The 21,424-nt window shown below is 42.1% G+C and overlaps 1 protein-coding gene across 1 annotated transcript; it reads left to right on the plus strand.

The window, feature by feature from the left end:
• The first annotated feature begins 9,753 nt into the window (after positions 1–9,753).
• On the plus strand, positions 9,754–20,801 carry HSP90B1 (heat shock protein 90 beta family member 1). The gene is made up of 18 exons (XM_050915326.1): positions 9,754–9,859; positions 10,416–10,515; positions 11,802–11,943; positions 12,023–12,139; positions 12,527–12,858; positions 13,698–13,809; positions 14,493–14,609; positions 15,212–15,328; positions 16,047–16,184; positions 16,297–16,374; positions 16,459–16,524; positions 16,789–17,058; positions 17,293–17,538; positions 17,822–17,958; positions 18,369–18,447; positions 18,543–18,698; positions 19,269–19,367; positions 20,541–20,801. Exons 1-18 carry the CDS (start codon positions 9,811–9,813, stop codon positions 20,568–20,570), a joined length of 2,385 nt encoding a protein of 794 aa, XP_050771283.1. The 5' UTR covers positions 9,754–9,810; the 3' UTR covers positions 20,571–20,801.
• Positions 20,802–21,424: the final 623 nt, after the last annotated feature.

Raw genomic sequence — 21,424 nt, forward strand, 5'->3', positions numbered from 1 at the left:
AAGGACAAGCTCCCTACAGGCCGCCAGGGCGAGCTCTCGCCCAGCAAATCCAGCCCCAGCCCTGCAGCTCCGCCACTTCGGGTCCTTCCCTCCTCCCGTGCTTTCAGGCAGGGGAGGGGAAAAAAAAACCCCACCCCACGTTCTTTAAAGCTTAATGCCTTCTCTTCAAAGCTTTTTGTATCTTCCTGCCTCGGTTCTTGAGCCAAACGTGAGTGCCGGTGCGCAGAAATGGTGTTTCCCAAGGGTACGTTCAGATCTAGACAGTCAACTTTGTGGACACGGGCCCTACTCCAAAAACTTTTAACATGCACTTGAGCGATAAGAAAGCTGGCTAAACTCGCAGGAAATAGCTGGAAGCTATACCGAGACGTCTGGGTGTCGCTATGCAAATACTCTACACTGCCACAGCTGTTCTACACACCCTGAGCCCAGCTTAGCCCTGGTGACCTGCACCAGCCAAAGGTCTGACATCTCCTTATCAACAGTGCTTCTGCTGCCAGGGGTCCCCAGTTGCCATCCTCGGAGGGGGGAAGCAGAAGTGATACTCTTTACACCATGGGTTTGCTGGGCTCATTTCGCTGCAGGTGTTGACAAGCTCCTCTTCAGTTAACAGAGACGTGCCCTCTTCCACAACTAGAGTATTTGACCATTTTAGCTTTTCTCTCCTCTATACGAACACTTCAGCCCAGCACAGCATGGGAGCATGTGCTTGACTTCAAAGATGTGAATGGTTTCCTTGATTTTTAATTGAAACGCATGCTCTGCCGCAGTTGACCCCCTAAATCCAATCATGCACCACAAGGCAGAAGCTGCTGTGAAACCAAAGGGAGCTCGTAGCCGATGCCACTGCTTGTGCACTCGCTATGGCCAGCCCTTTCAAGCTAAGACTTTCTTCAGCCATGGAGATTGGTAATTACAGACCAGAATAAGGCTTAACTATTTTGAGAAGAGTGATATTCCCTGTGATATGTTTTTTATTCTTAGCCACAGAAATATGTTACTGCAGGTGCAGATTTCCAGTGATACTGAAACTTACAGAGGTTTTACTATTTGAAGAGTCAGGGAGGTTTTTATAAGGATCAACACATGGTTATTTTATCTGTACAAAGATTCTTCTAGTTACAATTTTTCACCTTAACAGACTTTGCCCTTTATGCTAGGCTCCTTAAAACCCATTCCCTTCTGTCAATTCCTCTATTATGAGAATACAGAGCATTAAACTTCAAGGGACACCTTGCAGACTTCAAAAATACTTGACGGGGGAAACCCTACAGATTACTGGCTTTTCACTAATAGTGCCAGCTGCAGTGCAATCATCAGTCTCAGGAGGAATGGCATAAAGCTGACTAAAGGCCAAATAATACCTGAAGAACAAACACTTTCTTCCAAACTTAGAGCTGAGCAGAAATAAAAATTAAAAATACTGGAAGTATGACACGGATGTTTAAGTCAGTATTTAACATTCTTGGAAAAGGTTATTACAAATACAAAATGGCAAAAGATAGAGGAAGGGTTTTTCCTAACGTGATTTTGATGGTGTTGTAAACAACAGTCTTAATGTTGAAAGAAACATTTATACCAAAAGTGCTTGCTGAAGGAACAACTTAGACCCCAGTCCTTCAGATGTTTAAACACCATCTGTGACCATGTGTGTAGTGTGCCTAACATCAGTGAATCTTTCATCAGATTCCTAGGACTTGCGTATCAGTATGAGTACTATGTCTCCTGCAAGTGTAGTGTCTGAAAAGTTAGGCATTTCAGACCAAGTTTCTACAAGATGCTTTGGACCTCCTGGAAATTCCTAAACCGTAAATTCACAGAAAGTTATAACTCACCTCTAGTTCCCTCTTCAGATATATGCGTCCAAAATTGCTATCTCCAAAATGCTTCTCCAGCTGTTACCTAGCCTTAAAACCACCTAAGCTCTGTCAGCATCTCAATTTTCATTCTGAAGTTTCCCAAGCACTGAAAGTCTCTTTTCTGGTACTGTAAATGCTTATTGTGTCAAGTAGTAACAAATCCAGCTCACTCCTGACCTTCACAAAATAAACTTCCCTCCATCTTTCATGCTAGAGTGATTTTGATCTAGAAAGGAAGCCCAGAGCATACCTAGATCAAGTTTCAAAAAAAGGTGGAGACTACTGCCTTCCTTCAAAAACCAGCTGGTATTCATAGCATTTCTACCCAGTGACTCAGTGATTAAAATATTAATCCAAGCTGAGAGAAACTTCCATTCAATTTGTTGGTGGGGAAAAGGAAGAGAAGGTTGAAAACATACAGGTAACTTGCAACATATTTCATTGCAGTTGTTCCACTTCTTGTGATGAATGATGAAGGATTGATTTGACTGAACATTATAGTGCCCAAGGCTCCCTGTGGATCTGGTTCTGGCTGTGTTCTACACCCACTGCATTCAGGCCCCTAGGCATTCCAATTATTCAAGCTGATAAAGCTTGTATAAAACATATGTAGTTCCTAAGAACGGCCATCTCAGATCAGCCCAGTATCTTGTCTCCAGCAGTAGCCAACTGTGGATGCCCTGGCAAGAACAGAGGACAAGAAGAGAACAAATCAATAAAAGCCCAGACCGTTCCTGCTCATGTTACTTAGCTCACTATTCATCTACTGACTTAATTGGCTTTTTCATAAGTAAACAAAGAGGATTTGTCTCAATATTAATATTGAGACCAAAAAAATTTTTTTAAAAATTAAAATAAACCCAAGGGTTTCTCAAGTCTTTAAATAAAATGAATCATGCTGTGTCATACTAGAACTCCTCAGGATCTGGTCTGTGGGGGTACCAGTGCTGTTCCAGTGCTGTTTCATACGCTTTGTTATTTTTCCTCCCTGTTGTTTCTCAGGAAACTGGAAGTAAAATAGGTAAAGTGAGAGCACTGATATTATTGTAACAATTAAAAGCAACATTCCAATTTAGAGTCATTGTTAAGACTGATCTGTGCATTGATAAGCAACTTTTGGTAGTTGCAGAATGCTTTGTCATGCTCAGAGGTTACCAAAGTGGGGGGGGGTGGGGTGGGGTGGTGTATAAATATGAATGACACCTAATAACATGTCACATTACAGACACTGTATCACAATTGTTACAGTTGCACCAAAGGGGTTGCTTCTGCTGAAAGGATTTCACCCAGCTAGTGATCAGAGGTGAATTCCCACTACCATAATCTCCAGATAGTAACAGGATAAACTTGCCTGTTGCTCCAATCTTTAATCTAAAAATTAATGCAATAAGGAATCCATCTCAGCAGGAAGCACCTGTTTCTGTGCAAGCAGATATCTTCATAGTCCCTCTTATCTTGTAGTCAGTCCTGTTGTACCTCGTAAAATGTTTCCTTCTGCTCTGCATCTGACCGTGCTATCTTCAAAGGCATCTCTCATATCTATCGCCTATTTTAGTTGAGGCCAAAAAGTCCAGGAGGGGTTTAGAGGAGGGGGAGCTGGAAAGTAGGCTCATGCCCAACCAGATCCAGGACTCCTACGCCCCGCTGCAGCCCCGCAAGCAGCTCTTTAGACAGCAGCCCACCGTCATCATCCATTGCCAGAGTTCAAGGAAGATGTTGCTTCTCTCAAAACAGTTCCTGTTGCCTAGCATGGGGTCATGGATGCATACAGTAATAGCTTCATAGGGTAAGGAAGATGCTCACTACAGCTCATCGTCTGTGGGCCCACGACCAAATACGTTTCATACCACTCTCTGATGCGTATTACTCTTTGGAAAGAGGGTTTACACACTTGCTAACATCATCACATCAAAAAATGACACATCAGACCCTGGCCATCTAGCATCGTCCATACTACTGATACGCTGCGGGAAAAGTCAGAATCACAGCCCCATGGTAGGATTAGCTCTATGGATCCTTGGCAGCTTTCTGGTGAGATTCACTGATATTCAGCTGCACAAACTGCTGAATTTCAGAAACCCAGGAAAACAGGAGCAAAAGCAGGAGGTGAAACTACTGTTGCTAATAGAAATCTACTAAACAGCTGTACCAGGGAAGCTGATGGGCCTACATTTATTGCAAAAAAAAAGGTGAAGTTGTCTTCTATCTGAGCATCAGTCAGACACTAACACTCTGGGCTTACTGTTTTCTTTCACACATGTATAATTCAAAGTACCTCAAGTCTTAAAGTCCACTTTGGCTACCTTTCTCATACAGCACTCTGCTGAGTCCTGGAAACACTGAATGTACCTCTACCTAGCAAGTTACATTAATTATAACTGGGGAAAAAACCTGATTTTTCATAAAACAAACCATATAATAGTTTCTTTGCAAAGAATAAAAGATTCAAAGAAACAGGTGTAAAGATGTTTGTACATGAAGCTGTAGAATATTTGGCTGTGTAGCATTTCACAGTACAGGAATGAAAAAGTTAACCTTTTTGTTAGGATTCTCAACTCTTAAAACTAGAGTACAGCTGAAATCCCTCTTTGGTGGAGATTAATAGGTCTGAGACTAAGTAGGTAGTGGATACAGGATGTATTTCTCCTAACCAGAAAAAGGTTGATGTGAAAACATGGTATTTTGGTCAATAGAAGTTCTCGATAAAAAGAGAGCAGGTAAGAATAATTCACAGCATGAGCATTTAGTAAAGCTGTCACTGCTTACATACAATAGTATTTTAACCTTCCTTGTATGTAGTTACTGTTAAAATTTTCTAATATTTGGATCATCAGCTTGAAAAGCTAGCTAATGGCAGCATTTTTTTTTTCATTTTCACACTCAGTTCCAAATATTGTAGAGCGTCTTAAATAAGTGGATATGTCTTCAGTTTGTGCTGTACATACAGTATTTAGTCCCTGAAGCAGACATTGCAGAGGAAGGGAATATTAACCCTCAACATATTGTTTTATAAAGATACAAATGAAGCTCAAATTACAGAGAATGCAGATAAGTAGTTCTTCATATTTCCAATGCATTATCACGTAAGAAAGATGGGACTCAATTTGGTGGTACAAACTTCAGACTACATTAATTATTCTCAAATAAAATCACTTGCACTTCTTTATCAAAAACAGTATGACAGTAAATGGCTAGTTAGCAGTGACACAAATTACAGCATTTTTATTACCTATGAACAACAATGGAACTTGCATTAGTTACAGATTTCAATTTAACTGTGTATTAAAAGAGGCAATATTCTGACAATGCAAACTCATTGTTTAGTTTTATGGCTTCCTTACATTTGCATCTATGTACAATGGCTTTGTCCAATGTAATTTACATCCCAGGCTCAGCCCACCACCATCAAAACCAGGATATCTCCTAGCCATAAACTCCTGCTCTTTACCATGCTCTAGTCTGGTGCATCCTGGACCTGGTATAAGCTTATTTAACTACAGAATATTTTGGTGGGCTAGAGAGTTAAATCAGCTCAGGAAAGAGTCTGTCATATGCCAAAGCTAGTACAGTGAAAGGAGGACTGTCTCTCTATTACAGATGGAGCCTAGGCAGCTTAGCTGGCTAATTTAGCTGGTTAAGTCAAATACCTACAGTCGGGTCATACGAAGTCCTCTCAGTTTATCTCTACAGCTATTTCTGGCAAGGTAATACTTCTTGCTAGTTACAACTTACAGTTGGTATCATGTGGCATGCTTCAGTGAGCTGACTTCCCCACGGACACATGGATGAGCTGATAAAGTTGCATTCAGAGGACTTTGTTTAATCATAGAATCATAGAATGGTTTGGGTTGGAAGGGACCTTAAAGATCATCTAGTCCAGCGCCCCTGCCATGGGCAGGGACACCTTCCACTAGACCAGGTTGCTCAAAGCCCCATCCAACCTGGCCTTGAACACTTCCAGGGATGGGGCACCCACAACCTCCCTGGGCAACCTGTTCCAGTGTCTCACCACCCTCACAGTGAAGAACTTCTTCCTTACATCTAATCTAAATCTACCCTCTTTCAGTTTAAAACTGTTACCCCTCGTCCTATCACTATACTCCCTGATAAAGAGTCCCTCCCCATCTTTCCTGTAGGCCCCCTTTAGGTACCGGAAGGCTGCTATAAGGTCTCCCTGGAGCCTTCTCTTCTCCAGGCTGAACAACCCCAACTCTCTCAGCCTGTCTTCATAGGAGAGGTGCTCCAGCCCTCTGATCCTCTTTGTGGCCCTCCTCTGGACTCACTTCAACAGGTCCATGTCCTCCTTATGTTGGGGGCCCCAGAGCTGAACGCAGTACTTCAGATGGGGTCTCATGAGAGCAGAGTAGAGGGGCAGAATCACCTCCCTCGACCTGCTGGTCACTCTTCTTTTGATGCAGCCCAGGATATGGTTGGCTTTCTGGGCTGCAAGCGCATATTGCCGGGTCATGTTGAGCTTCTCGTTAGCCAACACTCCTAAGTCTTTCTCCTCAGGGCTGCTCTTAATCCACCCATCGCCCAGCCTGTATTTGTGCTTGGGATTGCCCCAACCCATGTGCAGGACCTTGCACTTGGCCTTGTTGAACTTCATGAGGTTCACACAGGCCTACCTCTCAAGCCTGTCAAGCTCCCTCTGGATGGCGTCCCTTCCCTCCAGCCTGTCGACCGCACCACACAGCTTGGTGTCGTTGGAGTGGAGAAGGGCTTGCTCTGCTGTTTGCATGGAAGAAGACACTACCTGTATTCTGTTTCTCTTATCACCACATGCCCCTGAATTTTTAGTTAACAGAGCAAATACAGCACTTAAATACACTATTTCAATCATTATGCACACAATCATCAAAGTATATCTAACTGCTTTACAGAACCCTTTAATGTAGCTAAGTTGCTGAAGAACTGTTACCTCTTAACAGTTACACCTTTCCTTTGGTATTAAATCCTGAAAGGTGATACTCAGACTTCTTTTGAATGGCAGTAGTAGTCAGTGCAACTAAGATCTTAAAAACTCCCTTAAGTTTTTTAAGCAGAAAGTAAGCTGAAATTAATAAATTTTCAGTGGAAATTCTACTCAGATTTGCTTAAAACATTGACAGCTGTATTTGACAATATGTTCATAGTTTTAAAATAAAGTATTTTTACAAGTTTCATATTCAAAGAAGATATTTTCTTCAATTGCCAACCTCCTTGTAAAGAGATCAAACTTTTTTTGTGAGAGCATAAGTACTCAGCTGCCTCATTCTTGCCTATCAGTTTTGTCCTGGGTAATCCAACTGGGTTTTCATGAAAGCAAACAGTATAATCTACATAAAGCAAGCAATGCCGCTAACTACATTACACTTCTTACTAGTTTGACCTCTAAATTCAAAGCACAAAACACAGGTTTATCAGGTTTCATATCTCCTTCAAAAGCAACATTCTACTTTGTATAATCATAAGAGCAAAGTAACCAGTAAAATTTGGATTCCACCAAACAATCTAAAATCTCTGTTGGTTTAGCGTAGTCAATAACAGAATTGGTTTGCATTCCTACTATTCCAGTTACCAAAGTTCAAAAATATTGTCACAAAGCAGTACATTTTCCCACTGCCAGCAAAATGACAGCTAAAACAGAACTGCCATAAAAACCTGTTAATGCAAGAACTCTACAAGATGGAGATAAATTTACTCTGTGAATCCCTGTGTCCCTCAAATGCCTATTCACAGTCATAGAGCAACATATCTCACTCTGGGAATCATACAGATATCATTAGGAAATCAAATCCTGAAACCACTTGTAGGTGAGTTTTAGAAAAAGACAAACTTTCTCTGCTTAGACTCCTGAAAAACTAAATTGTATTTTCAATTAAGTAAGACTAATAACTGCAAGTCATACAGAAAAGCTTCATGATTATTTTTAAATGTCACGATCGAATCTTGGCTTCATTAAGAAGAACCCAAAGATAACCATTATTTACTGTAATACAGAGGCTCCTTTCCAATTCTATAAACTTTAATTATCAGTAGGACAAAAAGGTACAACACTGAGTTTTGAGGCAAAAAAAATAAAAAAATCTATCTGGCCCATTGTGTAACTAAAGATAATAAGCTTATTTTTGCCAAGAGTTCTAGCTACTGATAGACTAACTTCAGTGTTTGTGAAGCCATAGAGAGGGGTTTTTTTTAATTTCTGTATTGAGCATCTCAGATCAATAGCTTTCAAATACATTCCTCTCCCAGTACAGAGTTCATTAAATCATTACTTGTCAGATATTTTTTTTCCCCCAATCTAACGCTGAACATGTGCAAGACAAAACAGGTGACTGCCACATGAAAGCCAAGGCAGACTTTTTCAGAAAAGCGAGGGGAGGCCATTAAGATATTTCAAGTAGCTTATTAACATACAAAATAAGTATATTATATTTAATCACTTGTCAGCTTTCACGACTTAAAAACCTGAAGTTGTTAACAGTGATGCACTGCAGAATTTGCATGCAGTGTGTTTCATTTCACAAACTGCAATCCCTGAAAGGGACACTGAAAAAGGTTGGGAACATCCCATCTCCTGAGCATTGGGCCTACCTTTTACTGTTCCACAAATACTAATTTCTTTTCACGCTGACCTTCCCTGACAGGGGCACTGGAGGAGCAGATTGCGCGCGCGGTCCCCTCACACCGGCGGCCCAAGGAGGCCGCTGAGGCAGCTGCTGGAGCCCCCACCCCACGGGGGGAAGGAAGGACCGCTAATAGGTAAACACCGGCCCCAAGGGTAGGCTAAGGAGTGCTAATAAGCTCACTGGAAGATGGTCGCCCTGATGAGCACTGGAAAGCAGGAAAACACGGAGACCTGCTAAGCACCCGGCTTGCTTTATCCTCCATTAACACTGACAGTCCCCACAGAGGAGGCCGCGGGGAGGCGAGGCTCGGCTGAAGCCAGCCAGTCTCTCTCACGGCCGTGTGAGGCACTAGACATGCTAGAGGGGAGCGGAGAGCCGCGGCCCGGGCAAGAAGGACGACGGAGGGGCCGCCTCCGGCCCCGAACACCTGGCGGAGGGGGAGGTCCCTGTCATGGCGCCCCCCCCCCTCGCCCCGCGCAGCTCCCGCGCCGCGGCGGCAGGGGGCGCCGTGTGCCCCGCCGGTGCGGACCACAGCTCCCGGCATGCAACGCGGCGCAACGGCGCATGCGCCCACCGCCGGCCTCGCACCCCCTGCCTGCCGTAGGGGGCGCGGGGAGGGATCCCCATCCGGCGGGGCTGGCGGGAGGGACCCGGCAGCGCCACACCTCCTCTGCCGGCGGCTGCGGCGGCCCAAGCCTGGCGCTGCTCCCGCCGCTCGGCCGCCCTGCTTATGGTCGCCCTACCCGTAACTTTTTCGCTCTCCTTTGGTATCCAGGGCTGTGGGCGACCGGAAGCGCCGGTTGCCATAGCAACCGTCTCCCCGGTAAACATCCCGGGTGTCCCCGGAAGCGGTCGGACCTGGCCTTCCATGTGGAGATTGTCTTTATCGCTCCTGGACGCGGCCGCAGCGGCTGCGGCCCACGTGGCCTCGGCATTAAACGTTAACGGCTTATTCATTAAAACATAACGAGAGGCCATGCCGGTTAAACCCCTCCGCGGAAACGATTGGCCAAGCGCCCCTCCGCCCGGCCAATCGGCGCTGGCCACGCTCCGTCCGCAGGAACCCGCACATGGAAAGCCACGATTGGCGGCGATAGCTGCAGGCCCCTCCCTCCCAGGCTTCCCATTGGCTGTGTATTTGGCGTGGTACGCTCCAATTGGCCAGCGGCGGAGCGGCTCCCCCCACCCTCCAGTGCCCCGGGTTGATAAGGCGGAGGGGGAGGGCCGCGGCCGCTCCAGGGGGCTCAGCGGCGGAGCAGGGTCGGGGCTGCGGCGGGCTCGGGAGCGCGGGGCAGGGGCGCCTGGAGCCGTTCTCTTCTGCGACCGCAGCCCACGTCGCCATGAAGTCTGTGTGGGGGCTCGCACTGGCGTGCGTGCTGCTCCTGGCCGGTGAGTGCCCGCGGGCTTCTAGAAGCTTCTGGCGGGTGGTGGTTGGAGGAGGAAGAGGGGCAGGGGCAGGGTCTTGGCCAACCGCCCCCCCCCCCCCCCCCCCCCTTGCGCCCTTCGCCCCCTTTTTGCTAGGGTGAGGGGGACGGAGGCCGACGAGAAGCGAGGTGGGGCCCTTGGCGTTTGGGCGGTGGGGGCCCTCGCTCTCCCCCGTCCCCGCTTTCTTCCGTGCGGGCGTACTGAGGGGAGGGGGAAGGTGGTGCCCGGCCTGCTGCCTCGCTCTCCCCGGGCGCCGCTCTCTAGGGAGCGGGGTGGCGGGGGGAGGGGGACGGTACGTCTAACGCGACTCATGCGCCGTCACGGGCCGGGGCGGAGGGTGGGCGGGGGGGTCCGTCCCCTTTCCCCATTTCTGATATCTGTGGTTGGGCTGAACTTTTCCTCGGGGAGGGGGCGTGGAGGGACAGAACTGAGCCTAAAACCGTAGGGAGGGGTAAGCGGAGAACTTCGGTAGTGTGTAGTGGGGATCAGGCTCAGATCGTTGGATTCCTTGTTTTCCCAGTATCGGTTAGAGCTGATGAGCTGGATGTGGATGGGACCGTGGAAGATGACTTGGGTAAAAGCAGAGAAGGGTCTCGAACAGATGATGAAGTTGTTCAGAGGTTAGTACCTGGGGTTCTGGGTAAGTTACTTGTGAAACACGAAGGCTTTCTCTTGCTTTTGAAGGGCCAGTTCGAGCATCAGTAATGCATGAAGTCTCAGAAATAGGGGGGGAAACACCATTCAAAAAAGAGATCTAGTCAGGTGGAAGAAATAAAATATTGCTGGAAAAGACTGTTTCCTTCTAAGTACAAGTGAGCCTGAGAACTTGGAGTCAGAAATACTCAACTTGCTTTTGTCTAATATCCATAGTTGTATAAAAACCTATACATTAATAGGGGTTTACTCTTGCACGTGGTAAATGGTGTCAGTTTAGTGCCTACTGATGAAATAGATCTATGCCCATGAACCACCTCACCTCCTCTGAGGTATACCATGTGCTGAGGATTACAGTGATTTTAACATACCTGTATTCTTCCCTGAATTTCTTTTCAGGAAAAAAGTCTTATTTGCAAGCATGGATTTTCACTCAACTTTTAGATTAAGGTTATGCAGTTGGGGATAGCTACTCTTGCACGTACCTCATTTGATCATGTAGCTTTTGGTCTGTGTCAGTGATTAAGGGTCTTAGTATTGTTCTAACTAGACTATTATTGCTGTTGTGTTGTGGTTTGACCCCAGCCAGCAGCTAAGCACCATGCAGCTGCTTCCCCCCCCCCGCCTTCCAGTGTGATGGGGAGGACTGGAAAAAAAAGTAAAACTTGTGGGTTGAGATAAGAGCAGTTTAATAAGTAAAGTAAAATAAAATATAATAATGATAATAATAAAAATATAATAATAATTTTATGGAATACCACTTTGGCTAGTTGGGGTCAGCTGCCCTGACTATGCTCCCTCCCAGCTTCTTGCACACCTGCTTGCTGGCAGAGCATGGGAAACTGAAAAATCATTGACTTAAGATAAGTGCTACTTAGCAACAACTAAAACATCAGCATATTATCAACAGTATTCTCAGACTAAATCCAAAACACAGCACTATACCAGCTACGAAGAAAAGAGTTAACTCTGTCCCAGCCGAAACCAGGGCACAATAATAATACAAATATAATAGCAATAATAATAATTGTAATGAAAAGGAATATAACAAAAAAAGAAATAAATAAAACCCAAGAAAAGACAAGTGATGCACAATGCAATTGCTCACCACCCGCTGACCGATGCCAAAGCAGCAATCTGCCCCTCCTGGCCAACTCCCCCCAGTTCATATACTAAGCATGTCATTGTGTGATAAAATTAGTGATACTGTTTGTGGACAAGACTACTTGACAGGTTTTCATTGTCCTAACAGAGAGGAAGAAGCTATCCAACTAGATGGCCTAAATGCATCGCAGATCAAAGAAATCAGAGAGAAATCTGAGAAGTTTGCATTTCAAGCAGAAGTGAACAGAATGATGAAACTTATTATCAATTCTTTATATAAAAATAAAGAGGTTAGTGCCTTTATCAGTACAACATGTTAGAACTGTTTGTGTGTGTTCTGGAATTCATGACTACTGGTTTCTATTTCAGATTTTCCTGAGGGAACTTATTTCAAATGCTTCGGATGCTTTAGATAAGATACGGTTAATATCCTTAACTGATGAAAATGCTCTTTCTGGTAATGAGGAACTTACGGTCAAAATCAAGGTAAGAAGCGTTAGATACAATCATCTCTCACGGAGGAGTGTTGGGAGGAATGTAAAAAGATAGTGCATCATTAAATCTAAATTTTTGGTTTAGTACTGATGCAAATACAAACTAGGACCACATCAGGACACTTGCAATTAACTTTATCAAAGACTACTCACCTTTTAATGGTGAAAATATAGTTCTGATTCTATAAAGAGTAACTGAAGTATTGAAATACTTTGAAGGTGGGTCTTCCTCGTTTCTGTAGTTACTGCAGATTTGATTTATTGTAGCCAGGCATGTTTGAATTTGAATAGCTGCTACTCTACCACTTTTCCATGGCAGTCTATTATGTATTAAGATTCAAAGTGAAGTCAAACTGCATCTTTCTCTTTTTTTTTTTAGTGTGATAAAGAGAAGAACATGCTTCATGTTACAGATACCGGTATTGGCATGACAAAAGAGGAGTTAATTAAAAACCTGGGTACCATTGCAAAGTCTGGTACAAGTGAATTCTTAAACAAGATGACTGAAATGCAGGATGATAGCCAGTCAACATCTGAGTTAATTGGCCAGTTTGGTGTTGGCTTTTATTCTGCTTTCTTAGTAGCAGACAGAGTTATTGTCACATCAAAACACAACAATGATACTCAACATATTTGGGAGTCAGATTCAAATGAATTCTCTGTGATTGATGACCCAAGAGGAAACACTTTAGGACGTGGAACAACCATAACGTAAGTATTAAGTTTCTTTGGATTTAAAAGAAAAAAAGTTGTGTGGGTACACTTTGCTCATTGGAATATGTGGATGACTTTAGCATTGTGACTCATATATTGTTTGATTCTTGTAATACAGCTTTTTTCAGTTTAATAGAAACATGCAAACTGTTAACTGTATCCAGTATAAATGTGGAGTGATAATGTCGTTCGCTTCACATTCCATTAGATGAACTAGGAAAACCACGAGCATCTTGTCAACTAACTGTCAGCAAGTAATTCCAGACAGTTCAGCTGCCTGCACACTCATTCAGTTCCTTAACACAATTGAGGCCTGTTGAAACCTATACAGGGACTGTAGAGCTTCCTCTTGGGAACTGGTTGCTGTTTATATACCAGTCAGACTGGTCGGATGCAAATCTCAAACTAGAGGTAGTTTGACAGTCCTATTCTCATTGCTTTCATGAGCAGATAAATTTGTGGCCTGGGTTTAGAGGACTTCTTCCTGAAGAAGGCACTTAGTATGAAAAAGTTAATATCAGTGCTCTAGTTCCAAGTAAAGCCAATGAGAGTGCATCAAGGTCCTGATAAGTATTACTGTGATTTGAGGCTTTCATTTAGACTTCTGGATATTGTGTTCTGCTCCAGTTGTTGAAAACAATTACCCCTTCCTTCTCATTGGAACAGTTTAGTAGGGATTGTATTTTTTAAGAGATACTTAGAGCTGAACTAATAGAAGCTCACTTGCATAAATTTGGATCACTACAGCTGCAACAGTAGGAAATGCATCTCCTCCTGTAAAACTATTTTAAAATACTTGTTCAGCACTTTGATTGAAGTTTTTTTATTTTCTTTAGCCTTGTCTTGAAGGAGGAAGCATCTGATTATCTTGAGCTGGATACTGTTAAAAATCTAGTAAAGAAATACTCACAGTTCATAAACTTCCCCATATATGTGTGGAGCAGCAAAGTAAGTATATTTAACCGAGCATTGCGCAGTATGAGCTTTTGTTGTGAAAACTGCCTGGCCAGATCTTTCAGGCAGGATGAGGGCATACTATAGAGCTTCTACTTGTCTAATTTATAAAATTCTTCTGTTCCTGACTCTTCTGGCTAGTATTTTACTAGTTACTTGCTCTCCAAAAGTTGGTTTGTTGCTAAAATCACAAACTTTCAAGGAACTTGGTTTTATTCTGACTCAAAGAACTTGACCAAAGGAGAAAGATATTACTAAGAAAGATCTTTCTTCCACTGGCTTTGTTTGGTAGCTGGAAACTTTGGTAAGCTCTCAGGCAGGGCCATGGTTAGGTGTCCTTCTGAAAATAGGGCAGCATCTTAACTTTTAGGCATGTTCTGATGGTTTTTTTGGTGTAGCACTAACTTAAAACCACCCAAGTCTCTGATTAGCATCATGTGTAAAGCTATGACAAACTTAAATTTGAGTACCGTGACCTCCCACTGTACTGAAGGAAAGCACATATTCATGAAAAATGCAACTAAAAAACCATAGCTACCTATAGAGAAATGCTTGCAATAGGCAAGTAGCTCAAGTTAAGCTAGTGCTCTGAGAGATTAAGCTGGTTGAGAGAATACTAGAACATACCTGGTAGGAAGCCAAGCAGTCCAAGTCCCCACTTTCAATTGTCTCTTTAGACAGAGACTGTTGAAGAACCCATTGAAGAGGAGGAAGCAAAGGAGAAAGAAGAAACAGATGATGATGAAGCTGCAGTTGAAGAGGAGGAGGAAGAAAAGAAACCAAAAACTAAGAAGGTAAGCTTTGTCAGACTTGGGGTTTTGTAACTCATGTCAGATAGTTCAGTTTTCATAGGTAGTCTTCCAGAGGTGCGCTTCAGTACTGTGTGTGCGCTTTCAAAAAGCAAGCCTGTTTAACTGCAGTTAGACATCTTGTCAGGAAAGAAGATTGTAAACAAAACAGACTTGGTTGAAATCAGGCAAATGACTGACAATAGCCTTGTGAGGCAGTGGTCCCAGAACTAATTATAAATACTTCAGTGAACTGCTTGAAATGGTAGTGGACTTAAGTAATCTGACACTGTTGACTAGTTTAAATTGAGTATACTCTGCTGGAAAGCTTTTTTCAGAATAGCAGTAGAACAGAAATACTCAGTGAATGTGTTAAATGTACATGGGACGCACCGTAGTGTAGACTTAAGTTTTGTTCCCATGTGTTATACTAATGTGTATACTTGAATGAGAATATCCAGGCCATTGTGTAGTGTATTTTGTAAATTAGAAAGAGCATGTATTTTTGACATGCTATTTTATGACTTAGCCTCAGTGGAGTGTCTTTACGTGACTTAACCTGAAGTAAAGAATGCGTCTTTATTATAGTATGCTGTTTACGTACCTAGGTTGAAAAGACTGTCTGGGATTGGGAGCTCATGAATGACATAAAACCAATCTGGCAGAGACCATCTAAAGAAGTTGAAGAAGATGAATACAAAGCTTTTTACAAAACCTTTTCCAAGGTAAGCTCTGAGCCTCAAGATTGTTCCAAAGCAAGAGGTTTGCTATAGTGTGTCTTGCTGTGTAAACAAAACTGAATGCTTATAGGATGTGCTATTTCTGAATAATTAATTAATTGCTGTCAGTAGATAGACTGAACTGCAGAAAGCCTAGGAGGTATAGCATCTCAGTCAGGAGTTAATCTTTTTTCCAGAGAGAAGGTACTGCCACCCAAGTGTTGAGTGGCCTAGGCTTGAGAAGTAATATGTTCCAGATCATATGGAGCTTATTTATGTGTTTAAATGTTGACAGGGAAATTTTTATTTAGCCTGAGAGTGGTGGTGCTTGTGTTGTACATGGTGGGAGAAAGAGGAAGATATGGCTTTCGAGAAACAACATTGGTTTTATGTGTAAAAACAGCATAAGGTGTTACTTGGGAGTCTATTAACTGTGCTGTGATGATACTGTGTTGGTTACTGTGCTATTGGTAATTTTTTGGTGGTTGGCTTGTTTAAAAAAAAAACAAAACAAAAACTAGTAGGTCTCAAGGAATGTTACTTCTATGTGAGTAATTCGGCTAAATCTGGAACTTCTGTCTCCATAATAGATTCTAACAAAGCATGGTTAGATAGTTTAATTGTAACATGAGTTTGCCACATAAGTGCAATTATTTTATTACGGGAAATGTATTAACTCGCTGATATTTTCCCCATGTCAATTAAAAGAATTCTCTCTTCACAGGAACATGATGACCCAATGGCTTACATCCACTTCACTGCTGAAGGGGAAGTAACTTTCAAATCTATCTTGTTTGTTCCTAATTCTGCTCCACGTGGCCTGTTTGATGAATATGGATCCAAAAAAAGTGATTTCATTAAGGTAGGACAAGCAAGTGTGTGGGTATGGTTTCATGTCTAAAAAAAAAACCAAACAAACAAAAAAAAAAACAACAACAAACATAACCTGGCTGCTGTTTCTTCTTGTAATTCAGCTGTATGTTCGAAGAGTGTTCATCACTGATGACTTCCATGACATGATGCCCAAATATCTTAACTTCGTTAAGGGTGTTGTAAGTATTATGTCTTACTTGCGTTTGAATTTTTTAATCTTCAAATACTGTTAGCTATACTTAAGAAGTTTCTTTCTCAATTAGGTGGATTCTGATGATCTTCCTTTGAATGTATCTCGTGAAACACTTCAACAGCATAAATTGTTAAAGGTAAGCTAATTGATCTTAAATTCCTTCATTTTAAACACATGACAGTAGCAAGATTTTAGAAGACTAATAGCTTGATTAATTTTACTTTATATAAGGAGTGTGAAATTAAAGTATAGGAAACCCATGCATTGCTGTTTTCAGACTACCTCTGTTCACTTCAGATCAGGGACACTAAGTGCCTTGAATGCATCCTTTGCAGTGGGGTTGAATTTGAGGGTTCTTCCAAGTGCTTACTGTTATAACTTGGTATTGCTGCTTTTTTAGGTGATCAGAAAGAAACTTGTTCGCAAAACTCTTGATATGATTAAGAAAATTGCAGAAGAAAAATACAATGACACGTTCTGGAAAGAGTTCGGTACTAATGTAAAGCTTGGAGTTATTGAGGATCACTCCAATCGTACACGACTGGCTAAACTTCTTCGCTTCCAGTCTTCTCATCATGAAAGTAACCTCACAAGCCTTGACCAGTACGTGGAAAGAATGAAAGAGAAGCAAGACAAAATTTATTTCATGGCAGGTGCCAGCAGAAAGGAGGTATGTGAGTGTGGAAGAAAGAGGGAAGGGGAAAAATTGCTACGGCTCCCAGTTATAGTAGTACCATAAACATTGTGAACTGTGTATTTGCTGTAAATATGGAGACTCCATGCTTATGTTACTACTGCAGTTCAGTTTTCCTTGTACCAACATTTGTCAAATAGTTGTACAGGTTTCAGTAGGTGCTGGTACCATCGCAATTAAACTGGCATCTGATCTGTTTTGTCATCTTAGGCCGAGTCCTCACCATTTGTTGAACGTCTTCTGAAAAAGGGCTATGAAGTGATCTATCTGACTGAACCTGTAGATGAATACTGTATTCAGGCTCTGCCAGAGTTTGATGGCAAGAGGTTTCAGAATGTAGCAAAAGAAGGAGTTAAGTTTGAAGAAAGTGAAAAGTCTAAGGAGAGTCGGGAAGCCTTGGAAAAGGAATTTGAACCACTCTTAAACTGGATGAAAGACAAGGCTCTAAAAGACAAGGTAAAATGTTATGCTATATGTAATACTTATTTGTAAATGCTGTTGTACTTGCTACACCACCTTGCAGATTCCTTGAGCATAGACTTAACAGTAGCTTCTCTGTCTTTCTATGGATAAATAAACGTGTTGTTTAATACCTTTATTTCAGGAAGATAATGAGTTAGCATGTCATCTTAGAGCCTTCAGAAAATACTGAAGTGACAGGAAATTTCAGAGTTACTTACTTTATTCCCTATATAAGCTATTAGCTCTGTGAACTAACATTAAGGCTTTTTTTCTACAGATTGAAAAAGCTGTGCTATCTCAACGTTTAACCCAGTCTCCATGTGCTCTTGTGGCTAGTCAGTATGGATGGTCTGGGAACATGGAAAGAATCATGAAGGCTCAAGCTTACCAAACTGGGAAGGATATATCTACAAAGTAAGCTTTCAGTTATGTAGCAGCAGACATGAAATGTAGTTGATGGCCTCCTTTGCTTGGTGTGGGCACATCAAGCTTCCATCTGGTTCAGATGATCCTTCATATTTTTAAGGTCACTTATAACAAAGTTGCGGTCTCCATCATAGTCTTACATTGTTATTTCAAAGCCCAGTATGTAAAACTGCCTGGTGAGCAAGACTCATCAGTGGTATTTGCTATCTGTCATTTGGTGACAAGAGAAGATTAACTGTCTTAGTAACTTGAAGACTTTTTAGAGTTAAGCTAGTATTGAAGTCGGGCAGGGGGAGGAATACACTTGTTACTGTGGCTGTAATCAGTATTCATGGGTTTAAAGATGTAGCTGGGTCCTGTGCTTCAAAACGTAGTGATGTAACTTCTATTTTTTTCAGTTACTATGCTAGCCAAAAGAAGACATTTGAAATAAACCCCAGGCATCCACTGATCAAGGACATGCTGAGACGAGTCAAGGTAAACAAATAACAGTAGTGAAGTATTGACTACTTGGCTGCATACAACCTAGTTAACAGTTCTTTTTGGTTTTTTTTAATACTCTTCCACATTAGGAAAATGAAGATGACAAAACAGTTTCAGATCTTGCAGTGGTATTGTTTGAAACTGCAACTTTGAGATCAGGATATATGTTACCAGACACTAAGGAATATGGAGACAGAATAGAAAGGATGCTTCGTTTAAGTTTAAACATTGACCTGGATGCAAAGGTTAGTTTGCCTTCAACTTGGGGCTGATAATTGACTTATTGCTGCTACATTTTAAAAAGCAGATACTTGATAGACTTGGATAAAATGAAATGTATCCAGCTGCCTACACTTAGGTGGGCCATCAGGAGCCCAGCCCAAGTACCTGGGTGGGAAACTGATGAGTCTGTACTTCATGCTCATATCCTCCCTTCCACTCTTCTTTCCAGTTACTTGGGATCCTGCTCTTTCATTATGCTTCTCAAGTATTGTCCTGTCCTTAATTAAGTGGTGGTTCTATGGGAGTAAATTGGGCCAAAGGCACATGTGTCCACCTCATTAATGGAGAAATTCATAAGGGGGTATAAATAATACAGGTTCTCATAATGCTGTGCAAGAACTTATGCTGGATATCTTGCCGGAGGAGGCAGGATAGTGTGTCAATGCTAAACAGAACTTGCTTTCTCCTTCAGGTAGCTTGGGGCAAGTGTTAGGAACTCATAGTGAAAATACTTCCATAGCCTGTATTTAGCTAGTCCACAACTAGTAAACATCCTAAGCAAATAAAGCAAATTGCTTGTGACCTTCCTACAGGTGGAGGATGAACCTGAAGAGCCTGAAGATGCAGCTGAGGAGGCAGAGCAAGATGAAGAGGAGGTGGATGCTGATGCTGAAGACAGTGAAACACAGACGGTAAGGTCTCAAGTTTGACTCTTAACAATACTTACATGCAGTTTTGTCTGTGGTGCTTCCTGGCAACAAACTTGTTCAAGACGCTAGTTTTTAGTGTGAGGTTTTCCAAGCTTTTCTTGGAGGGAAAGAACCTGCAGCACAAATGACACTTCATTCCTTATCAAACTATATTGTAAGGAGAAAACACTTAGATACGTTCAAAGTTGGAGCTAAATTAAGCTTAAGAGATTGTAGCAGAGTGCCCTATGGCAAGAAAACAGCAGGAAATCCTCTACAGTGAACTTAATGTTATCTGTTGGATTTCCACAGCTTGTGGGCAATAACATCAACAAATTGGCAAGAGTATAGTTTCAAATGCTTACAGTACAGACTTTGCAACAACACTACAGACAACAACACTACCTCTAAACAGTTTAACTGTTGTGTGAAGTCAGCCTTCACTTAGCTAATGTCTGCAGTTGTAATGATGTCTTGATGGATATGCTGAACGTCTTCCAATACCACAGTTTCTTGATAACATTAACTTAGTTATTACGAGGTCCCAACTGGACCTGCTTTCTCAGGTTGCTTTTGAAAGAGTCCTGCAAGGTGACATCTTGTGACTAGCGCAAATACATAGCTTATAGAGATGTACTTGCCTTCTGTTAAATGTCAGATAACCTAAGACTAAATTTGAGGAGCAAAGCTTATTGTACTATGGCTACTTAATTTTGATGCCATTACTATTGCGTTTACACGACAGTAACATATTATAAAGGAGCAAAGTTATGTTCTATTTGTTGGATTAGCACACTTGAAGATTAAGATTTCTGCCTACTGACTGGAAAGCAGATGTGCTTCCTAGCTCTGCAATCAAGTAGAATAGGACTATTAACAGCACCAATACTGTGCCTGAAAGATAGCTTAGAAAGTATTAAAGATTAAATGGTACATATACTAGAGCTACCGCTAACGTTTGAGCAGACTGAATTTTGGTTTTAGTCTTCATAGCAAAGGCTTAACATGCCATCATTTGAACAGAAGTTTGACTTCAATACTTCCTTAAAAAGTTGTATTACTTAGTGCTTTGGAAAGCATCAGCAGTACTTAGGTTCAGTTCTTCTGGGACAGCTCTTGTAACCTTTTCCACTTTCAAAAAGCAAGATTCTGATTCTCTCCTTGATGTCTCCACAGGAATCCACAGATGTGAAAGATGAACTGTAAGCTGCACTCAAGTACTGTCCTGCATTGGGGGGTTAAGGGGGAATGTGAATTAGATTGTTTTGGTTTTTTCCACTGTAAAATGTTGAGGGATGGTGTGGGGTTTAAGGGTAAAGGAGGATTTTTTTTAAGTTCACTTTTCTAAAAACATTCCTCATGAATGTAAATTTGTATTATTTAACTGACTTGGTGTAAAATCTTGTCATGTACAAAATAAAATGTTCCCAAACACAACTAACTCTAAATTTATACATAGTAAGCTCATCTTGTGGGCTAGCACGAAGAAACAAAGGGATCGTCTTGAGTGTTCAGGTCCTTTGTACAACAGGCAGTTTGCAGTCCTTGTGCCTTTCCGCACTGGCAGAGCGCACTTAACTGTGTAGCATATGTCTATGGTTGGGTTTTGTGTTAACAAACCTGCTGTGCTGTTTAACCAAAATATACCTAGTATCTGAGAGCTGTACTGAACTTGCTAGTTGAAATAAGCATTCAAGAAGTTATGTATCTACTGACATCTTAAGAAAGATGAGATAGGGCATTTAAAAATGGCATTGGAACTGAAGTCCTGCCAGCTTGCACTGGACTATATGTGATTTGACTCTACTGTACAAAATAGGTAGTGGTAGCTTTTACAGCTGAGATGAGGAAAAAAAAAAATTTCCTTTCACTGAATATGTGAACAACAACTAGAAGTGGCTTACTGCCTGTGAGCTTCTACCATCCTCCGTGGTATTTGGTAACCCTTTGACTTGTGTAGCTAGAGTAGTCCTGCTTTCTACAGTTTTTTTTTTAGAGGTGGAAGCTCTTGTCTCTTACTCCTTAATGCTGTTGTTCCTAAACTTTTTCACTCTTGTTCT

The sequence above is a fragment of the Gymnogyps californianus genome, chromosome 1 (genome assembly GCF_018139145.2).
Source record: "Gymnogyps californianus isolate 813 chromosome 1, ASM1813914v2, whole genome shotgun sequence".
NCBI classification, from domain to species: Eukaryota; Metazoa; Chordata; class Aves; order Accipitriformes; family Cathartidae; genus Gymnogyps; species Gymnogyps californianus.